General features: G+C 39.4%; 2 protein-coding genes across 8 annotated transcripts in view; one reads left to right on the plus strand and one right to left on the minus strand.

The window, feature by feature from the left end:
• The window catches only part of LOC140476211 (uncharacterized), a 108,431-nt gene that overhangs the window by 56,494 nt on the left and 27,929 nt on the right, over positions 1-24,008 (plus strand). The gene's annotated exons all lie outside the window — the stretch shown is intronic.
• Positions 1-24,008, minus strand: part of mis18bp1 (MIS18 binding protein 1) — an 86,949-nt gene that overhangs the window by 51,269 nt on the left and 11,672 nt on the right. For 4 of the 7 annotated variants that reach the window (XR_011960431.1, XM_072568448.1, XM_072568446.1 and 1 more), the window contains exon 2: positions 5,857-6,558. The exons of 1 other annotated variant lie outside the window; for it this stretch is intronic. Coding sequence is in view for 5 of the 6 variants with exons in the window: in XM_072568448.1 (XP_072424549.1) it covers positions 5,857-6,424 (568 nt within the window). In the remaining variant the exon portion in view is untranslated. The remainder of the gene's footprint in view (positions 1-5,856; positions 6,559-24,008) is intronic. 2 more of the 7 variants (XM_072568445.1, XM_072568444.1) reach the window with 2 other exon arrangements.

A 24,008-nucleotide genomic window follows, 5' to 3' on the forward strand; every position in this document is an offset into this window, starting at 1 on the left:
TTCATTAGTTTTAAGATGATCAAGCTAAAACTGCACCATTGTTAAGTGTCAGCAAATCAATGGTAATAAGGACAAATGGAAGAAGTGACATTTTTTGTTAAGTAGGATGGAATGTTTGTGTATGGATCAAGCATTTTTCACTCTCACCCATAATATTGCATGTAGTTCTGGGTGCTACACTGTAGGAACAATGTGAAAGTCTTGGAGAAAGAAAAGATTAATGAGATGGGTTCAGGGACGAAGAGTTTCAATTATGATGATAAAATGACAAAAACTAATTGTTGTTTTCCCTTGGAGAAGACTGGTAGGAGATCCATTTGAAGTATTCACAATCATGAGGATACTACCACAAAATATAGAAAGAAAATATTCACACTCATGTAAACAGCTAGAATGAGAGTAGACAGATGAAAATGTAGCAAAAGATTGATACGAGGAAATTATATTATGCAATGAGTGATTAGAGTCTGGAATACACTGCCTTAGAATGTAGTGGAAGTTTAGTTGAGACATTCAAAAGAGAATTAGACAATTATTTGAAAAGAATGACATTTGAGATGCTAATTTTGAACCAGTATATGCACAATGGGCCAAATGGTTTCTTCTGTCTGTAATAATTCTGTGACATCTATTCTGCGCAGATAGTGCCACATATTTGAGGAGTTGAATTGTGTTGCATTCCTCTCTAAAGGGTACTACTGTTTAGCATTGAGGGCATGAATCACCTGTGCAAAAGGCTTCACATTTCTGCAAAATTGTGCAGTGCACTCATTGGATAACTGGTTCAATAGCTCCAGAAAAATGGACGATTCTAATTTGAGTTTGTTACCAATGCTAAGATAATTGGTAAAGATGCTTGCCACTCCCCACACAGGTGGTGCCAGTGACGTCACCAGGGTGCATCTGCACATGTGCAAATAGGAGCCCCTGCATCAGCACCTTTACAGTGATGTGGCACTGCAAAGCTTGTTCATGTAATTCTGCAATCATTGCATTACTTAGCAGTGATGTCAATAAGTATAGACTTCTAATTTAAACTTACTTAAATGTGAGAGAAAAATGTCATGAGGATAGGACAGAAGAGGATTAATTAAATAGTTAATTAATTATTAACTATAATGGACCCTGTTGTCTCCTTTCACATTTCACGGTGCCATGAAACAAACATTGCAGTGTAGTTTAATGTAAAGTTGAATCTGGATAACTGCAATGCAAATTATGTCATGCAGCTAAAGCATCAGAAGCCAGTCTCAATTTCTTGAATTTCAATAAGTGGAGTTTTCAACAATAGTATCCTTTTCATAATCTCAAAGAGGGCATGATATGAGGTAGGTCATAATCTAGAAAATAATACAAATTCTAGGATGGAGTGGAAATTCTTGTGGGAACTTTAGAGAAGCTTTGACACAGTGGGCCAATGGGAGCGAGGTAAACAGCTGACTGAATATTTTCAATCATACTTAGAAAGTAACTAAGACCCTCACATTTATTGACGGGCTGAGAGGGGGTGGAGGGGTGTTTGAAGCAGGTTGCGGATGGATTTTAAGAATATGGTTAGCAGTCAAGAGATTACAAATTACAGTTGCGGCCACTCATTATAGTGGAGATAGTGTCGAGGAGGCTCATAGAACCAATGCCAACTCTCTGTTGAGCAATCCAGTCAGCTCCATTCCACAGCCCTGCAAATTTAGGTCTCTCAAATACCTGTCTAGTTTTCATTTGAAAATACTCATTGTCTCCATTTCCACCACCCTCATAGGCATAAAGTTCCAGGCAAAAAAAATCTTAACACTACATACCATCTGCATTGCATGACCACATCATCTAACAGAGCTTTTCAAAGGTTTATTTTATTTGAAAAAATTAGAGCAGCAAGACCAACCATGTAGCTGGGTCAAAATCGATGGGAAACTGAGAACTGGCACAGCAATGGCTTCAGGTAGATACAAAGCAAATACAACATAGAACAACAGGACAATGGTCAAGTCTCAATGGCAGGCCAAGAATAAAGAAAGATGCTTTCTTATGGAACAATTTTACACAGGAAGTCTATGAATTTCAGATGTCCTAATACCACTCTATAATAGTTATACATGTTTCCCTTCTAAGTGGAGACCTTTAGAATACCCCAGGTAACATGGTCATACACATTTTACTTCTCAACTTTAACCACTTATGTCATCATTTTCTTGAGGACTGCATCTTTTTAACAAAAGTCTTCTTTCATCAGTATTGTCACTTCAGAGGCAACCGTGACCACATTTGGCATCAAGGTATAGCATTGACCAAGAGTTACATCAAGAAGCCATAGCAAAATATAGTAAATTAAGATGACAAAGGAACCTCTTCTTTAGCTGGAGTCAAACTCAGCACAAAAGACGACAACACTGTAGTTGGTGGGGGTTAATCTTTGCATTGTACAAGTTCCATTAGATGGTGGTTTAGGCCCAAATATCTTCAGACACTTATCAATGGCCTTTTCTCCATGAGGTCAGTGGTGGGGGTGTTTGCTGATGATTGCAGTGTTCAGTTTCATTTCTAATTCTTCAAATATTGTAGTTGTTTATGGTCACAAGCAACAAAAACTTTGGTTGTTAAGTGACTACTAATATTTGCACCCTCAAGCGCTAGGCAATAAAAGATGGACCATATTCATGTCCCCTTGACATTTATTACCATTATGCCCGACCACAAACATCCCAGGATCAGCACTGACCAGAAGTTTAATTAGATCAGCCTCATAAATACTGTGGGGGGGAAAAAAAAGAGTCAGGGACTGAGAATTCTCAGCTTCTCAAAGCCTTTCCATCAGCTTCAAAGCACATACTAGAATATTCTTATTTGCCTAGATGACTACAGTTCCAACAACACTTACGATGCTTGACACAACAGCAACGAAGGTAGCTTGAATGTACCCATAACCTTAATGTTTTAAAATTAATTTGTTGATGGTATGCAGGTACCAACTACAGGGCCAGTTTTATTGCTGTTCTCTAATATTCACCTCTTCCACTACCAACACACAGTGTTTGTAGTGTGTACCCCCTGCACAATCTCACACATCAGTTTGCCAAGGCTTCTTCAACAGCACCTCCCAAATGTATAACTTCTACTGAACAGAAAGACAAGGGAGCAGGTGCATGGCATACCTGCAAACTCCTTCACAGTCACACACCACCCTAGAAGTTCCTCGCTACTCCCTTTATTGTCACTGGATGATAACCTATAAAGCTGTACTAACAGGACTGTCAAGAGTACCTCTATCTCAAGGATTACACTGGTAGTATAAGGCAGCAGCTCATGAGTATTTTCTGAAATAGAGTTTCTGATGCACAATAAAGTCTTGATTCAACACGTCGATCCAGTGAAATACAATGTACTAAAAATAAGCTGAAGTTGTACTTGTTTCCAATACAATAGCAAAACAAATCATGGTTGTAATTTAGTATGAATCAAATAAAAGAATTAACTTTGAGGAATTTTTGAATAAGAAATCCAAAACAACAGGTGGCATGGTGGCACAGTGGTTAGCACTGCTACCTCACAGCGCCAGAGACCCGGATTCAAATCCCGCCTCAGGCGATTGACTGTGTGGAGTTTGCACATTCTCCCCATGTCTGCGTGGGTTTCCTCCGGGTGCTCCGGTTTCCTCCCACAGTCCAAAAATGTGCAGGTTAGGTGAACTGGCCATGCTAAATTACCGTAGTGTTAGGTGAAGGGGTAATTGTAGGGGAATGGTTGCACTTCGGCGGGTCGGTGTGGACTTGTTGGGCCGAAGGGCCTGTTTCCACACTGCAAATAATCTAATCTAAACATCATTGCAGTTTGGCTCAGCTGAATGATCAGTTGTCAATTCCAGATCCACTTCAGTACTTGTGTTCATAATTAGTGGCAAACTAAGGGGAAAGGTTAACCTCCAAAATAGATTAACTTTTTATTTCTTTGCACTGCTGTGTTTGCTTAATCACAAGCACTAACCTTCAAAAGTAAAAACCGAAAAGAACTGCAGATGCTATAAATCAGAAACAAAAACAGAAGTTGCTGGAAAAGCTCAGCAGGTCTGGCAGCATTTGTGAAGAGAAATCAAAGTTAATGTTTCAGGTTTCGTGACCTACCTCCCAACTGAGGAAACTGTAGTTCTGAGGAAGGGTCACCATACCCAAAACATTAATTTTATTTCTCTTCACAGATGCTGCCAGACCTGCTAAGCTTTTCCAGAACCTTCAAAAGTACATTGGTTATGAAATGTTTTGGAACTAGCAAACATTAAAACCACAATATAACATTGCTTTAGAAGTGAAACAACTACAAATTCAGCTTCCATACGATACCCTGGAATAAAGAAAAGATATCCCACAGCCAGTATGCTTAAAGCAGTGAGAAGAAAATTAGGACTGCAGATGCTGGAGATGAGAGTCAAAACTTTGGCGCTGGAAAAGCACAGCTTCCGCAGAGCAGGAGAGTCAACATTTCGAGCATTTTGGCTTCATCAGCACCACACTTTTTGACTTTGATGCCTAAAACAGTATCAATTTCAAATAAAATCTGAGTTGCTAAGAAGTTTCCATATTGTACTTGTTATAAGTCATGGAGTGGGGCAGGAGGGAATATAGAAATCATCCATTAGAAGTGGGAATTCAGAATATTGTTGTATCTAATTTACCTCAATTTGGAGCATATGTTCCAAACAAATGGGTTAAGTTGAAAAGGTAAGGAGAGGCAAAAAGAGTTGAATCTTCATAAGTACTGAAATGAGCTTAGAACATTCTTAAATGTGACACGCAATAACTTACCAGTATTAATAAAATATAAAAAATAGATATTTAGATATCACCAATATAAAATGCATTAAAATAGCTCTCGTGTTGAATGATCATTGCTATTATTACATCTTTTTACAATTTTTTAATGTAAGTAGCCATGGGACAATAGTCAAGAAAGTTAATAGAAAGCTTTTTTTTTGTTACATTTAAGGTTTCAAGATTCAGCAGAAATGTTCAAATTTCAAGGTACATGTTGTGCAGATTGAGAAAACAGGTTGTCTTAACTTTTGTTAATATTGATTGCACTCAATTCTTGTGTCTAACTGTCATGAAAGCCATTACAAAAGCTCATGACTTAAAGTGGACGGAAAAAAAATCTTAAAATGATCTGTTGTATTTCACATTTATTTAGCAAACACTGAAGTGGCAAAGTATGTCACAACTGACAAGACTGGGAAGATGATGGTCTAATATCAACGTTACTGGACTTGTAATCCAGAGGTTCAGGCTAATGTTCTCAGATTCAACTTCTATTGTAGTAGTTGGTGAAATGTAAATTTAATTCCCTAATATATTTGGGAAAAATTACTAACTTCAGCAAAAGTGAAAATGAAACTATTGTTGTTGGTCATAAAAATCCAATCTGATTCACTAATGCCCATTAGGGAAGAAAATTATCATTTTTATCATTCGACCTGGTTTAGATGCAACTCTCTACTATCTGCAGTATGATTGACTCTTAATAGCCATCTCTACAGGAGTCACTCAGTTGGGTAAAACTGCTGTAGAAAAGATGAAGCAGATTGATTGCAGTGACTCAAGGTACCTCAGTGACAGCTTCGTGAGCACTATTAAGGATAGGGAATATATCCTGACCAGCAACACCCACATCCATGAAAGGAGAGGTGTTTAGATTTTCTTTTGTTACACTATCAAATTATACATAGAACAAACTTGGATTGTCTCATCAAATGTTGGTGCACCAGTACATGCTGCTCAATACAATTAGCTGCATTCAATGATAAAATAATCAATATATTTAATATGAATAACCCTGAATAATAATCAATATTCAGTCAATATTAGTTCATACCTGAAAATGTGTTTTCTATTACACGTCCATTCACAGATGCAACAGCCCCATTCAAACCACAAGTTGTTTTTTGGGGAGTTCGAAGATGGTGATTTTCAGGGATATGAAGATGGTCACCGTGAAGTTTGGCTTTCATTTTTTGGAACATTTTAGCAGGACTCTCAGAGACTATTTGCTTGACCAACGTAGATCCAATTGGATTTAAATCAGATTTGACTTGACTCTGGCTTACTTTCACACTTGTTGGATCAGAATCTATTATATCACTGATTTCAGGAGGAATTACATGAAACGTTCCCTCATTTTCCAGGGCTGTGGATTGAAGTTGACGAATTACTTGAGGATTTTTCTTAGCTTTTAATGAGATAATAGGGAATGTGTCTGGAGGTTTCAGATTGGTATTCTCCCTTTGGATACTTGTTGAAACACATGGGAGTTTATGTAAGTCTTTTAATGGAGTACCGTTTGGAATCTGATGAAGAGGTACTGATTTCCAGGTTGTTTTCTGTTCTCTGTCCATTTCAGTGTTGTTGAAAATGTTCTTCTTGGATGGAGTAACAGACACCATACTGAAAAAAAATTATTTTCCTTTTCACTTCTACTGTTCTTCACTGGAAATTTATATCTTTTATATGCATCTGTAAATGATCAAAAAACTAACCCTATGTCTCAAAAACTGGATATCCATGCTGAATGAAAAATCTGTTCAGTAAACAAAATAATACTTTTAGTTACTAGCAAAACTGCTTTGCGTGCCCTCAAGCTTCCCCGTCCTCTGACCTCACAGTATCAAAAGCTAGCAATACTTAAAATTATGTCATTAACACAATGCATATTAAAATTATTCAAAATCAAACTCTGCAGGCAAGTAGGAATAAGATGTAAATGATTTGAATTTCAACCCATTACAAAGTAGTTCATACAAATCACATTTTTTACTCAGTAAAAATAAAGTTTAAAAGGTAGCCAATAAGTCCAGGAAGCTAACACTGTCCTTGGAGGGAATCCTGAGGGACACCTGAGGGACAGGATGTACATGTATTTGGAAAGGCAAGCACTAATTAGGGATAGTCAATATGGCTTTGTGCGTGGGAAATCATGTCTCACAAACTTGATTGAGTTTTTTGAAGTAGTAACAAAGAGGATTGATGAGGTCAGAGCAGCAGATGTGATCAATATGGACTTCAGTAAGGCGTTCGACAAGGTTCCCCATGGGAGACTGGTTAGCAAGGTTAGATCTCACAGAATACAGGGAGAACTAGCCATTTGGATACAGAGCTAGCTCAAAGGTAGAGGACAGAGGTTGGTGGTGGAGGGTTGTTTTTCAGACTGAAGGCCTGTGACCAGTGGAGTGCCACAAGGATCGGTGCTGGGTCCTCTACTTTTTGTCATTTACATAAATGATTTGGATGTGAGCATAAGAGGTCCTAGGGAGTGTTGCTGAACAAAGAGACCTTGGAGTGCAGGTTCATAGCTCCTTGAAAGTGGAGTCGCAGGTAGAGAGGATAGTGAAGAAGGCGTTTGGTATGCTTTTTTAAAAATTAGTCAGAGTATTGAGTACAGGAATTGGGAGGTGAGTATAGGAATTGGGAGATCATGTTGCGGCTGTACAGGACATTGGTTAGGCCACTGTTGGAACATTGCATGCAATTCTGGTCTCCTTCCTATCGGAAAGATGTTGTGAAACTTGAAAGGGTCCAGAAAGGATTTACAAGGATGTTGCCAGGGTTGGAGGATTTGAGCTATAGGGAGAGACTGAAAATGCTGGGGCTGTTTTCCCTGGAGCGTCAGAGGTTGAGGGATGACCTTTTAGAGGTTTACAATATCATGAGGGGCATGGATAGGATAAATAGACAAAGTTTTTTCCCTGGAGTCAGGAGTCCAGAACTAGAGAGCATAGGTTTAGGGCGAGAGGGTAAAGATATAAAAGAGATCTAAGGGGCAACTTTTTCACACAGAGAGTGGTACTTACATGGAATGAGCTACCAGAGGAAGTGGTGAAGGCTGGTTCAATTGCAATATTTAAAAGGCATTTGGATGGGTATATGAATAGGAAGGGTTTGGAGGGATATGGGCCGGGTGCTGGCAGGTGGGACTAGATTGGGTTGGGATATCTGGTCAGCATGGACGGGTTGGACCAAAGAGTCTGTTTCTACGCTGTACACCTCTATGACTCTATGGTTACTTGTCTGTTATGACTTTCCCACTCTGCGCACTTGTACTAGTAGACACAGACATTATGGAACAGTAAATTTACTTACCACTCTCAAAATAATGACATTAGATTCTACTTAACAGGAACTGATCATTTTCTTTTAAAATTAATTGATATGAATTAACTGTCCCACCGCCTTCCCCCCGCCAAGAAATTATCCTTTGGGAGAAAATACAGTTTCCTGATATTGAAATCTGTTCAGGGATTGAAAGTTTTGTAGTTGATTAGATTAGATTACTTACAGTGTGGAAACAGGCCCTTCGGCCCAACAAGTCCACACCAACCCACCGAAGCGCAACTCACCCATACTTCTACATTTACTCGTTCACCTAACACTATGGGCAATTTAGCATGGCCAATTCACCTGACCTGCTCATCTTTGGACTGTGGGAGGAAACCGGAGCACCCGGAGGAAACCCACGCAGACACGAGGAAAATGTGCAAACTCCACACAGTCAGCAGCCCGAGGCGTGAATTGAACCCGGGTCTCTGGCGCTGTGAGGCAGCAGTGCCAACCACTGTGCCACCGTGCCACCCACCAACAGGGATAGGGTGGGGGGTAGGTCTGGGTGGGACATTTTTTTGCAGGGTTAGCGTAAATCCACTGGGCCAAATAGCCTTCTTCTGCACTGTAGGATTTCTATGACTCTACACGTTGCCATGGTCAACAAAAAGATCCTCCCCAATGCTTTTCTGAGTTTGAGTTGTCAGGGCATTGGATAGGATGGGACGTTTTTCCCTGCAGCGTGAAAGGCTGAGGGGTAACCTTATACAAGTTTATAAAATCATGAGGGGCAAGGATATGGTGAATAGCCAAGGTCTTTTCCCCAAGATAGGGGAATCCAAAACCAGATGGCATAGGTTTAAGGTGACAGGGGAAAGATTTAAAAGCGACCTGAGGGGTAACGTTTTCACACAGGTGGTGGTGTGTGTATGGAACGAGCTGCCAGAGCAAGTGGTAGAAGTGGGAACAATTACAACATTTAAAATACATTTGGGAAGAGGAGGAAAAGCAGTGAAGGTACATGGGATCCCAAACGTTGTGAGCAGCTTGTCTATCACCTCAACAACACAAACAATCCTAGTTGTGCCTTGTGAAAGATTGGAATTAAAATTCTATTGCAGCAAACACTTCTTTTTTGGTACATGCCTAAAATCACAAAAAAAATCTGTTTGTTTGACACATTTGATCAAAATTGCAGTGTAATGTATCAATAAAATTTGAAACCTACATGGATAGGAAAGATTTATAGGGAAACTGACCAAACGCAGGCAAATGGGGCTCGTTCAGTTTTGGAAACCTGGTTGGCATGGACAAGTTGGGCCAAAGAGCCTGTTTCCATGTTGTATGACTCTATTGTCCGGCTGAGTGGAATCACTAGCCTTTGGCTCCATTCTTTCCCCTCTGACTGCAAGTGAGGATTTCCAGCAATGCTTCTCTTCCTAGTCTTTACAAAATCAGATCTGGATCTCTCAAGCATTGACCTTTTTTGCCCGATTTGCACAGAGCCTGCATCATAAAGCACAGCCAACTTTCACAAAGGCTGACAGACAGCTGCCTCTAGCTTTCCCCTGCTAAACTGATGATTCTGACACTTCCTAGCTGTTAGATTTCTCCAAACTAACATATAGTTTCTTTTTATTTGCTCACAACATATGAATATCACTGACAAGCAGTGTTTACTGTAGCACTCTGGTTGTGGTATTGTTTTGCTCTGTCTATTGCACACAGCTTTTTCAGTTCAGCATATTGCTTCACCAGAGGTTGATGAGCATCGATTTCCTCCTGTCAAATACTGGGAAGAACAAAGCTTCCTCCCAAAAGTTGTTTCTCACCAGCAACTCCATTCCCCTCCCCGTCCGGTTGTCCCTTCTAATCTTATACTAATTAAACAAATTATTTTCCTTACTTTTGTGTTATCTATATTGCAGGGCTTTGACAGGAACTTGCTGAACTACCTAGTATTAAGTAATACAATGATGAAGTATGACTATATAGCAATGAGGACTCCATTCTTTACAGACCTTCACCACCTTTTTGTCCTTTTATGGATGTTAAGGGCGGGAAGTTTAGCAGTTTGACCATAGGCAATTCAGAATTTCCTTTTAAGTCTATCAGGTACTGAACATAGGAATAATACAAGACAATATCACACTATCCAAGTAATACTGGTTCTCCCACGAGCAGATGTGAATGCTGGTTGGAAGACTGAAATGAGGTGACAGAGTACCTTTGGACCCTGATCATTATCAGTAACAGTTTTAACAGCTGGCTCATTAACTCTCAGGTGAGATCATTAACATAACACATTTCCTCCGTTAAGATCACAGCTTGGATGCTGGACTTTTAAGGATTAATTTAGATTTTCAGAACTGAGTTTTCATCAGATACATACTAAAGTAGCTGATATTCCCGATCATGACACTCAGTTTATTTGCCAACCTTGGCATGGGGCTTCCTGCATGTCAGGATCAAGTTTATGCTGATCTTCCAGTTGTTCAGTTGTGCCCAATATTTCCCAATAAACTCATGGCTGTATGCTAAAATGTGAAGAACGAGTGCTAATTCAGCAGAAATAAACAGAGGAATGAACACGAGAAATAGGGACAGAAGTAGACTATCGATCTTGCTCCACCACACGTTATGATCATGACTGATTTTGGGCATTAACTTCACTTTCCCACCCACTCCAGATATACTTTTTCAATTCATTTGAAGGATGCAAGTGTTGCACATCCACAAAAAAAAGGGGTTTTGTTGAGACAGATGTCTTGAGGGTTTTCAACAACACTATTTACATGCTATAATATCACAGGTTCTGTGCTGATGTCCCTGTACATTATATACACACACAACTAACTGGTTATACACACTATGTTGATTCATGTTGTGTCTTAAAGCGCCATCTGTCTGGTCTGTAACTGATGCAGGAACACAACATCTGCAATGTTGTCTTTGACCAATGCTTTTTAACTGAAAGAATGAAGGACAGCATGTTATACAAGTCACAAAACAGGACTACTGCATGTCGAACAGCAAAAGATATACAGAGCTAAGTGATTCCATAACCAACCACACTGCAGAATTGCACATCCAGTTGTGAATGGGGTGGACAATTCACTGGAGATGATCAGCATATAATTGCATCTCAACGATGGAGGAGCTCAGCACATCAGTACTGGGTGAAGTCTTCAGTAACAATCTTCTACAAGAAGTGCTAAGTAGGTGATCCATCTTTGGAAGGTTCAGTGTTGACACTTCAATTTAGGAGTGCTGCTCCTGGCATACCCTCCTGCACTCTCCATTGAACCAGGGTTGATCCCCTAACTTGATGGTACTGATTGGGTGAGGACATACCAGGCCATGAGCTTACCAGCTTGTGCTAGAGTACAATTCAGCTGCTGTTGTCAGCCCACAGCACCTTGTGGATATCCAGTCTTGAGCTGCTAGATCTGTCCCATTTAGCATGGTAATGGTACCACACAGCATAATGGAGGGCATTCTCAGTGTGAAGGTGGAACTTTGTCTCCACCAGGATTGTGCAGTGGTCACTCTTTTTGATACTGCCATGGACAGATGCACCTGCAGCTGTCAGATTAGTAAAGATAAGGTCAAGTATGTTTTTCTGTCATTAGTTCCCTCACAACCTACTGCAATTTAGCAGCTTATAGAAATCATCATAAAATCTCATTCAGCCCAACAAGTCTACACCTACTCTCCAAAGAGCATTCCATCCAGAGCCAGCCCTATCCTTTGGCTAATCCACCTAACCTACACATTTCTGGACACTATGGGCAAATTAGCATAGCCAATCCACCTAACCGGCACACCTTGGTACCGGATACTGGAGCACAGAGGAAACCCATGCAAACACAGGGGGACTGTACATGTAGACTCTACACAGTTGCCTGCAGTTGGAATTAAACCTGGGTCCCAGGTGCTGTGAGGCAGCAATGCTAACCACTAAGCCACTGCACTGCCAGTAGTGCTGCTGTTGAGCTATTCTTGCTGGTGAACATTGAAATTCTCCACCAGATCAGGTAAGGTTGGCAGATTTCCTTCCTTGAAGGACATTAGTGAGCCAGATGGGTTGATCCGACAATCACCCATGGCTTCACGGTCATCACAAGAGTCTAAATTTTAGATATATTTTATTGAATTCAAATTTCACCATCTGCTGTGGCAGGATTCAAACCCAGGGTCCCAAAATATAAGCTAAGTTTCTGCATTTACACTCTAGTGATAATATCACTAGCCTCCCAAATTACTCATTTTTTTCTCAAGACAGACTACCTGGCCCATTGTTTCTTGCTTCTTGCATACCCCACTTCCAATTCCTATGAATAAAGGAGCAATATTTGCTATTTTCCAACCTGATAGAACTTTTCCATTATTTAGTGAATTATGGAAAATTCACCACCTCTTCAACGTCTAAAATTAAGCCCACAGACCTGGAGTCTGCCCCTAGCTATGTCTGTTCATCAGTATTCCTTCCATGATGATTGTAACTTAGAGTTATTTTCTTCCTTCCAACTCTTGATTTCTAGCTATTTTGTATTCTTCAGTGAAGATGAAAGCAAATATTTGTTTCCTTCATCCACCATTTCCTTTTCTACAAACTCACCGAGGATATGGATTAGTTTAGTTGGCTAGACAGCCAGTTTGCACGTAAAGTGATGCCAACATGGGTCAAATTCCCTCATCGGCTGAGGTTACAATAAAGGAGTCACCTTCTCAACATCGCCTGAGGTATGGCTACCCTCAGTTTAAACCACCAATCATCTTTCACTAAGGAGAGCATTGCCCCATGGTCTGACAACTTTACCTTACTTATGTTTTTCTTTGTTAAACTGCTGTAGAAATTATTACAATCCATTTTTATATTTCTGGCTAGCTTGTCTTTCATTATTAGATTTCTTCCTCTTGATTAATTTCAATCATTTTTTCTGGCCTTCTTTACATTTAGCCCAATCACTTTGACACAATTATGTGCATTTTCCTCAAGCCTGATGCTTTCCTTAGCTTATGTAATAAATAATGGATGGTAGGTCCTCTCTTGAAGCTTCCTTTCACTAAAAATATATTCATTTTATATGTATTTGTATATATTTATTCTGAATATTCTGAAATACCCCTGTAAATTCAATGTTTGTGTAAAGATTTGTAGCTTAGGTGCCAGTTGTCGTGATTGTGGGTATGATCGCTGAGCTGGGAAGTTGATTTGCAGACATTTCGTCCCTGTTTAGGTGATATCTTCAGTGCTTTGGAACCTCCTGTCTCTTCTGGAATTTATTTGGTTCCGTTTCTGTTGCTTTGTTTGTTGTGGCCAGTATATTGAGTCTAGGTCGACGTGCTTGTCCGTGGCTGAGTGCCTTGCTTTTAGAAATTCTCTGGCTGTCCTCTGTTTAACTGGTCCTCAGCCATGGGTCTCCATCAACAAGCACTTTGACCTAGACCCAATATACCAGCCACTATAACAAACAACCAGAACCTGCAACTGGAAACAGCAGAAACAGAACCAAATAAATTCCTAGAAGACATAGTACAGCAGTGCTTCACAGAAGACTCCAAAGCACTGAAGATGTCACTTAAACAAGGGATGAAACATCTGTAAATATACCTCCCAGCTCGGTGAACATACCCACAACCACAATTCCTGTAAATATTGGTCACTGTTTCTCTATTGGCCTACCCCCGAGACAAGTATCCTGGCTCACTTCAGCTTTCATGCCCTCACAGTTGCCCTTATTTTAAGTGCAAACTATTAGTCTTGGTTCTAATATTCTCTTCAACTGCGTGTAAAAAATGAATCATATTTTACTTGCTGATATCTCTGTGCACCTTTTACCTGAGCAAATTAATTAATCCTGTCACTTTACACATTACTAAATCTACTGTAATCTGCTATCTGCTCATTTCCAGGGCATGTATCCTATGAGATGGTCTCAAAAACCTTATGAGCAGCCAATGTTTCACAGTGGTTATTATGAGGTTGTCTGTGGATCACTCCTATTAGTAACTTCCTTCCCCTACTATTCGTCAACTCAACCCAAATTGATTGTGAACCATTCATCTTTAACTATTTCACCAATGACATCTTCTGAATATCACTCACGATCTCCTTATTACTATGCAGCCACATCTCCACAACAACTATCAGATCGTGTTTATTGCCTTCATCCTATTTTAATGATCCACTGGTCAAGATTAGCAGAATGTGTATTCAGGAACATTTTAAGGAAATTCCTGACTGATGGACTGGATTCTCCTACGTTAAAGAGAAGCTGGAGATACAGGAAATCAAATCTACAAAGAAAATCACCATTGATACTGATATCAAGTTGGTGAATCATTGCCAAATTATTAGATATTGGATTGCCTTATCAGGGATTCGCACCTCGATCTTAATAACATACTAGTCTGAAAACACCTGATCTCAGAAGCTAAGCAGACTCAAGCCCAGTTCGTACTTGAGACAACCTGGGAATATAAAGTGCAGTAAGCTGACCATCTTGTGGCCCGACTCCTGGACTGAGTCCTGGATTCAAGAGCCACCTACTCCAGATGTGCATAATAACATTTCTGAACAAATTCATTCGAAAAATAGGTTAAATAGAGAAAAATGAAATTAATGTGGTTCTGTTCGCCGAGCTGGGAATTTGTCTTGCAAACGTTTCGTCCCCTGTCTAGGTGACATCCTCAGTGCTTGGGAGCCTCCTGTGAAGCGCTTCTGTGCTGTTTCTTCCGGCATTTATTGTGGCCTGTCTCTGCCGCTTCCGGTTGTCAGTTCGAGCTGTCCGCTGTAGTGGCCGGTATATTGGGTCCAGGGCGATGTGTTTGTTGATAGAGTCTGTGGATGAATGCCATGCCTCTAGGAATTCCCTGGCTGTTCTCTGTTTGGCTCGCCCTATATAATGGTAGCGTTGTCCCAGTCGAATTCATGTTGCTTGTGGTCTGTGTGTGTGGCTACTAAGGATAGCTGGTCGTGTCGTTTCGTGGCTAGTTGGTGTTCGTGTATACGGATCGTTAACTGTCTTCCTTCCTGTTTGTCCGATGTAGTGTTTTCTGCAGTCCTTGCATGGGATTTTGTACACTACGTTAGTTTTGCTCATGTTGGGTATCGGGTCCTTTGTTCTGGTGAGTTGTTGTCTGAGCGTGGCTGTTGGTTTGTGTGCTGTTATGAGTCCTAGTGGTCGCAGTAGTCTGGCTGTCAGTTCAGAAATGCTCCTGATGTATGGTAGTGTGGCTAGTCCTTTGGGTTGCGGCATGTCCTTGTTCCGTTGTCTCTCCCTTAGGCATCTGTTGATGAAATTGCGAGGGTATCAGTTTTTGGCGAATACATTGTATAGGTGTTCCTCTTCCTCTTTTTGTAGTTCTGGTGTGCTGCAGTGTGTCGTGGCCCTTTTGAATAGTGTCCTGATGCAACTTCGTTTGTGTGTGTTGGGATGGTTGCTTTCATCGTTTAGGACTTGGTCTGTGTGTGTGGCTTTCCTGTAAACCTTTGTGGTGAATTCTCCGTTCGGTGTTCTCTGTACCATCACGTCTAGGAATGGGAGTTGGTTGTCCTTTTCTTCCTCTCTAGTGAATCGGATTCCTGTGAGTGTGGCGTTGATGATCTGGTGTGTGTTCTCTATTTCTGTGTTTTTAATTATTACAAAGGTTTGGGTTGAATTTGTGGTAAGACTGTTTGTTCTAACCTTTGCATTACTGCTTCTGCTATGAGTCCAGAGATCAGTGAGCCCAAGGGTGTTCCGTTGATTTGTTCGTATATTTGGTTGTTGAATGTGAAGTGTGTTGTGAGGCACAAGTCCAGTCGTTTAAGTATGCCGTCTTTGTTGATAGGTTCAACGTCCTGTTGTCTGTTATGTCTGTCCAGCAGGTTGGCTATTGTTTCTTTGGCTAGCGTTTTGTCGATTGGAGGTGAACAGTGCCGTTACATCGAATGAGACCATAGTTTCTTCCTTGTCTATGAGACCATAGTTTCTTCCTTGTCTATGTGTATATTTCTGATGATGTCCAAGAATTCCAGCGTCGATTGTATAGATTGTCTGGATCCGCACTACCATACATCAGGAGCATTTCTGAACTGACAGCCAGACTACTGCGACCACTAGGACTCATAACAGCACACAAACCAACAGCCACGCTCAGACAACAACTCACCAGAACAAAGGACCCGATACCCAACATGAGCAAAACTAACGTAGTGTACAAAATCCCATGCAAGGACTGCAGAAAACACTACAATCGGACAAACAGGAAGACAGTTAACGATCCGTATACACGAACACCAACTAGCCACGAAACGACACGACCAGCTATCCTTAGTAGCCACACACACAGACCACAAGCAACATGAATTCGACTGGGACAACGCTACCATTATATAGGGCAAGCCAAACAGAGAACAGCCAGGGAATTCCTAGAGGCATGGCATTCATCCACAGACTCTATCAACAAACACATCGACCTGGACCCAATATACCAGCCACTACAGCGGACAGCTCGAACTGACAACCGGAAGCGGCAGAGACAGGCCACAATAAATGCCGGAAGAAACAGCACAGAAGCGCTTCACAGGAGGCTCCCAAGCACTGAGGATGTCACCTAGACAGGGGACGAAACGTTTGCAAGACAAATTCCCAGCTCGGCGAACAGAACCACAACAACGAGCACCCGAGCTACAAATCTTCTCCCAAACTTTGAAAAATGAAATTAAGTCAGGACAGTGTACATAAGAAGGTGTGCTACAAGTTAATTCTAAAAGGAAAATTGTATTTTTTTTTATTATTATTTACCTGTTCATAACATTTATGAAATTGAGTTGAACCCTTAATTATGTTAGGACTGATTTCAAGTTTTTCACCATTTAAAGAGAACCCCGATTTACATTTGTATACAATAGAGTAACTGTCAAAACGGTCTTAATTATCAATAATCACTTGTGCCTAAAAAGTAGATCTTGAAATTATTTTGAATTTTTCAACCTTAAAATCTGGTATTATATTAAATTTAAATGGTACTGAAAACAAAATTTGAAAACCTTGTTACATATTCAATATTAACTCATTATGCAGTGCATTAATTAACACTCAAGGAATTAAAACTCGGCCACAGAAGGTCATTTCTTAAAGATGAAAATGTAATCAATGCCTGACAAGTAGATTATAATGGAATTCATAAGGATCTTTAAATCTACTCTCCATTTAGTTGAGATTTTTGCTATTTTGTGTATATGCAAGAAATTTGTTTTGGGAAGTGGTAGGTGAAACCAGAACCTAAGAATCCTAGGTATTTGTAAAAAGCCCAAACAGAATTTTTTTTAATGCTGAATGTTGTTGATTTGGAACACAAAAATAAACCACACACACCAAAAGAAATAAGGTAGCCAAGCTAAACAATTAATTCCACAATTTATTGGTTCTTACTGATTCACTAAAAAGAGATAGCATCTGATCGTGAAGATGACAGATTTGTAGATGCAAATTCACAAGTTTGAGGACATTCAGAAGTTTGCTTGACGACAAGCATCATAAGTCATTAATGAGTAACTATGTGTTCTAATATATTAATGAAGGCTGCAGTTCCTTGACATGATTACAAATAATAAAGACCAGCCAACCAAACTCAATTCATCCATGAGAAAAAAAATAAAATTGTTATCAAAACACGCAATTGTTTAAAAGATTCCAGAACTTTTGTCTCTGCTACTTTGTCTGCACTATCTCCGGCATTCAAGATACAGTCTGTCCAGAATACGAGCAGGCTTGATCAATCTGGACCTGTACTATTATTATGTAGTTTAATATTGTGTTGCCTTGCAGCTTTCTTTTCTGCCTTACTTTAAACGGTGTCTAAAATATCTGAACCCAAGGCTTTTCTCCAAATTAGACAGCAGTACACCCTAGTGTAGAATGGAAGCAATCATTTAGCCTCTCTAGCCTGTTCCACATTCAATGAAGTCATGACGGATGTGCGATTCAACAATGTAACCACCTGTGTCCCATATTCCTTTAGTATCACTGCTAACAAAAACAAAGTTTAAAATTAATGAAAGATCTAACAAGAATTATTATTTGTAAAAGAGACAAGCTCAAGGGGTAAGGCTACTTCAGCACAACCTCCTGGATCCCTCTACCTACCTCGCTGGTAGTCACACCCTTCAGTTCCTGACAGTCAGGTACAAAAGTTAAAAATCACACAACACCAGGTTTATTTAGAAGCATTAGCTTTTGAAGCACAACTCCTTCATCAGGTGGTTGTCATCAGTTCCAACCACCTGAAGAAGGAGCAACGCCCTGAAAGCTAGTGCTTCTAAATAAACCTGCTGGACTATAACCTGGGTGTTGTGTACAACCATGAAAACTGTGAGCCAAACAAAAAACATCTCTTCCCCTTTGCATTAAATTCCATGAACTATATAATCACTTAGGCTATCTCCTACTCTGAATGTGATCTCTCCTTCATGACCAGCTAAAACTTATTGGTCACCTTGTTTTATAACTTATGCCAATTTGCTGGCCCCTCCATTGTTTCCGGGTTTTACCAATTAGAAAATACACTGCTCTTTTTTTCAGTTCTTAAATGAATGGTTTTACATTCATTTAACATGCCAAGTCAACTGCCACAGTTTTGCCAGTATACTTAAATCAACATCCTTTTTGTGAATTGCACGTAATGCTACCTATTTGTGCATCATTGGCAAATTAGCATATGTTGCTTCCTACATCACAAAATAAATATATTGAATAGCTCAGGCTATAATACAGATTCTTGCAGGATATCATTAGCCAATTAGAGCATTATTCCCTCTCTGTTTTTGATGACTTGACCAAATCAGTACTCCCTCTCCAGTGCAACTGTCAACTTCTTGAACAATTATGTTTCAGCCAGCTTCGTAACCATTTCTAATATGATCTCATCCTCTACAACTTGAGGCTTATTCAAGAGGTTTCACATGCAATTCAGGTAGAAACCTTTTGGAAGAAAAGGTGCCTTGGATTTATTTCATAATTACCATGGTTTGTCATTTCTTAAGAAAATTAGTTAAGCAGCATTGCTTGAACTCACGTTTCCTGCATTTAATAATAGTCAGGTTTCAAATGTCAGATATAAACTGATTTTGTCACTTCTTGATTATGGTAATTTATTGGCCAACTTTCACTCTGCTGGGATCTCCTCCATAGCCACCATCTTTCACATGATTATTGTCAGTACTAAACAAATTATTTCCATAATAACTTTGCCCTGTTAAGATTTAGCCATCTTGCCTTTATTAAGATCATTGATATTACCGAGCTACGTTTTAGAGTAGGAATGATGTTCATATCTTCCCTTTTGAGTAATGGGAGAAATTAAACATTAAGAATATTTGTTAAACTGCATCCTTCAGGTTCAAGCCAATTAACATTCAAATATATGTCACATCATCTCAAATTGTGGCCATGGTCACAGTACCAAATCAAATTATTACAGTTTCATGTAGCCTCATATTATCTATTTAATATGCTTTCTTGTGAACCAGTGAACACTTGCAACTTTTTTCACTGGAGCACGGGAGGTTGAGAGGTGATGTTATAGAGGTTTACATGATCATGAGCGCGATAGATGGGGTTAATGATTGGTGTCTGTTCCCTAGGATGGGGGATTTCAAGACGATGGGGCACATTTTTAAGGTGAAAGGAAAGAGATTTTAAAAAGACATTGAGATAATTTTATTTTAAACAGAAGGTGCTTTGCCTGTGAAATGAACGCCCCGAGGAAGGAATGGATGTGGGCATAACTGTCACAAAATGACAAAAGGAGGAATGAGAAATTCTATAGCCTTAAAACTTGTTCTTAAACATTTAGACTGAAATGCAATATTGAATTATGGAACACATTTGCTGCACACTAGAAAAGACAGGCAGGGATTGTAAGGCAACTAAGAACATTTGCCTTAACAGCACTGAGTCTGTGTAAACATTCACAGCTATTCCCTTGTGAAACTAATGAGTGTGTTTGATTCTGACCTTGAAACAAAACTTGGTATCAATTAACTTCTCTCCCTTAGTGTCCTTCACTGTTATCTGTCTAGTTAAGAACATGCAGTATTTTTGTAAGCTTTTTGTATAAAGAAGCCTGTTTGTGACAGGACAGCAAAGCAGCATGCTAAGGCTCTTGAAGAGCTGGTGCCCTACTCTCCTGGGTTATTAGAACCTAGTTAGTTTAGCTTATAGGTATCAGTGTTATGTTGTAACAGTGATGCTATTGGTAAATAAAGGGGATGACTATAATTAAGCTAAACTGTCTGAGAGAGGTTTTTTATTCCAGACTACCAAAGTACGATTTCCGAGACGAACAAAGAGAGGCTTACAGGTAGAGTCTACAAGGGATTCCCTGGGCTGTCTTAAATCTGTACTTTAACATAATTACAATGTTTAAAAGACATTTGAATAAGTACATGATTAGAAAAGTTTTGGAGGAATATGGTCCAGGAACGGGCAGTTGGGACTGGTGTAGTTGACATGGACTGGTTGGACTGAAGCATCTGTTTCCATGCTATACGACTGGCTTGCTGCAGTATTATGGCGGTCCATTTGCCCTCTATTTTTATTTCATTTGCAAACATACTCGAATAGTCTGACAGCATATATGTATATTTATCACAGTTGGTTTGGCTAGGATAATGATTTTTATTTCCAACTAGTTAAGACATTTCAGACAGAAAGTAGGATAACTGATTCATTGGACGTTTCATGATAGACATTAATGAATCAGCTAAAATTTTCTCTTCCACAGTTGCACTGGGAATCATGGCACAGTCAAGCTGTCCATGCTTTATTAGCAATGCAGATATGAAAGATTAGATTATAAACATTTTAAAGATCCTTGTTTAAAGAGAAAGTGAATTGAATATTTTAGTTCATACTGCAAACAATACACACACACATTGTAAATCGCTCCAGTCCAGAATGTATGAAACCACAATTTCTGGACTTTGGAATTTGGTGGTAATAGAATGATGTTGCAATGCCTAACCACAAGAGGGAGAACATGAAACACCATAAGCATTGATCTGAAAGATAAAATATGCTAAAACACAAATCTGTAATAAAATATGTTTTACTAATCCAAACGATGTATTCTGTCATGCTTCTAGCCCCAAACTATATTAAAGCAATTGTGCAAGTTGTTTGTGGCTGCTCAAAAAACTTCTGGACAACTGGTATTGCTGAACAATCAATTTCAAGACTGGAGAGCTGTGTATCTTACCATTCTAGACTGCAGCCTGATTATTTATTTACCTAATTCAAATAAAACTATCTGTTGATTCAAAACTTGTAACAATTTAGGAAATGTTCATTTAGACTATTAGTCTGTTGGAAATGAATCCAGATGCATTTGGTGCATTCCAATGCTAAAGTATCATGTTGCATTTTATAATGTAATTCCCAGCTTATAGAAAGGCTACATAGCACAGGCAGTAATTCAACCCAAGCAAGATTAAAATAGTCTTTCTGGAAACTGGGAACGAAAGCACTGAAAATGCTGGAACGAACAAGTCAAAGTATCTTTGCCTTTTTATCTTTGTGAATTTCCAAGTTCGGAGAACAGGTCACACACCTGAAACAACTTTCTCTCTCCACAGCAATTTCTGCAGCTCTGCTTTTATCTCTCAGAGGGTATTCCAGCCTGACTCATTTGTCCATTCTTTCCCCATACTTATGCTATGGTTTCCCCTTTAAATGCTTATCTAATCCCCTGTTAAAATTACATGCATCTCTAACACCCTCTCAAACAATTAACTCCACATTATAGACAGATGTTGCAAACATTTTTCTCATCACCTTTGGTTGTCTAATCACTTTGAAGATGCATTTCTAGAATTCAACTCTTGCATCAATGTCTAGACCTCTCACGATTTTGAATAACTATAAAAATCCCTTAATTGCTGAGGGAACATGAGCTGGTAGGAGTAAAATGAAGAGGATAATATTAAAAGGCAATAATCTTGGATTACTACTCAAAAGGCTAAACGAAGCGAGTGTTAACTAAGTGGTTTAAAAGATTGGCATGAGAGAAATAGGTTACAAATCATTGGGATCTGGCACCAGTACTGAATGGCACAATTTTACTGTCAAGTCATATAAATAAGGTGATAGAGTGAACATTAAACTAAATAAATTGTGGATATTGGAAATTGCTGAAGCAGGTCTGGCTAGATTTAGAGAGAGAGAGAGAGAGAAAGATAACATTTTGAGCCTATTGGTCAATCTTCAGAATGAATGTAAGCTTGTGGAGATATACATGGGTGATTTTGATCTGCATATAGATCAGACAAATCATATTTACAAGATTTGTCTCTTAACGTGTTTTTAAAGAGTACTTCCACATCAATTTCTTATCTTCGAGAGCAGACATTACCACACCTGGTAATATGCAATGGGACAGGATTACAGCAATTAATGACAGTGAAAGTGCACCTTGATAGCAGTGATTGTAATATGATCAAATATTTATGTTCAGCTTGAGGGACAGAAGAGTGAATCTAAGTAGTATTTTAAATAAGGACAATTATGAAGCATGTAGACACAGAAAGTGAAGTGGGAAACTAGAATACAGAGTAGATCATAAGAGATTCCAGAGCATAACATTTAAGGTGATGAGAGTGAATACTCAGAAAAGGTACAGCTCACCTTTGATTCTTTGTCTAAACACTTTGAACATGGATTTCTAGAGCTTGAGAAAAAAAAACTTCAAGAGAAGGATGCATCATCCACAACTATCTAAGTTAAAGAGTTTGCATTTAAAGAAAAAGGCCATAATTTTGCAAGGATGAGTGAAAGTCAGAAAACTGGACTCAAACCAAAAAGAATATCAAAGATGACTAAAAAAAAGAAAGCTAAAACGAAATATAAAAAACAGATAGTAAGTGTTCCCACTGTACAATAAGTTCGCAAATGGAGCACGATGTGGGAAAATGTGGAGTTGTTCATTTTGTAAGGCATAATAACAGAACAGAAGGTTATTTAAATGGAGAAAAAAAACCAGCTAAAAGCAGTTATAGGCAGAAGCTGAATAGGCTGGCGCTCTTATCTTGGAGCAGAGGCTGAACGGTTACCTTACAGGAGGTTTACAAAATCATGAGGGACAAGGATAGAGTGAATAACCAGGGTAGGGGAGCCCAAAACTAGAAAACATAGGTTTAAGGTGAGATGGGAAAGATTTAAAAAGGTACCTGAGTGGTAACTTTTTGGTGGGTTTATGGAACAAGTGGCCAGAGGGAGTGGTGGAGGCAACATTTAAAAGGCATCTATATAAATAGGAAGGGTTGAGGGATATGGGCCAAAAGCTGGCAAATGGAAGTTTGGAATATCTGGTCAGCATGGATGAGCTGGACCCCATTTCCATGCTGTACAAGGACTCTAATTATATAGTATTGTCAATAGGTTTGATAAATGCTGAGAGGATGTTTCCCCTGATGAGAAGGTATAGGTCCAGATGACATATCTCAGTCTTAAATTCTCTGAGACTAAGGAAAAATCTTTTCCTCCCTGAGAGTTGAGTGTTTTTGGAATACCTTGCAGAGCCCTTCTGTATATTTCCCTAAATGCAGTAGAGGCAGGGTAATTGAATACTGGAAGGCAGAGGAGATACATTTCTGACTATTTTTAACAAAGGAGTAAAATGTTTTTCAAGGTTAGACTGAAATGTATAGTTGAGGCCACAGTAAGAATGATAAGACTATGACGCTGAAGCAGAAGCAGGCTCTCTTCTAATCTGTCCGGCCACTCATTAAGATCTTTGCTAATCTGATAATCTTGAACTCCATATTCCTAACTTATTCCCATAACTTTTAAGGACCCTTGACTGCAAGTCCTATCCCAGTTTGCTTTATCAACATGCAACACCTTGCGTTTATCTAACTAAACTCCATCTGCCTTTCCTCAGCCC

This window comes from Chiloscyllium punctatum, chromosome 4 (assembly GCF_047496795.1).
Source record: "Chiloscyllium punctatum isolate Juve2018m chromosome 4, sChiPun1.3, whole genome shotgun sequence".
In the NCBI taxonomy this organism is placed as follows: Eukaryota; Metazoa; Chordata; class Chondrichthyes; order Orectolobiformes; family Hemiscylliidae; genus Chiloscyllium; species Chiloscyllium punctatum.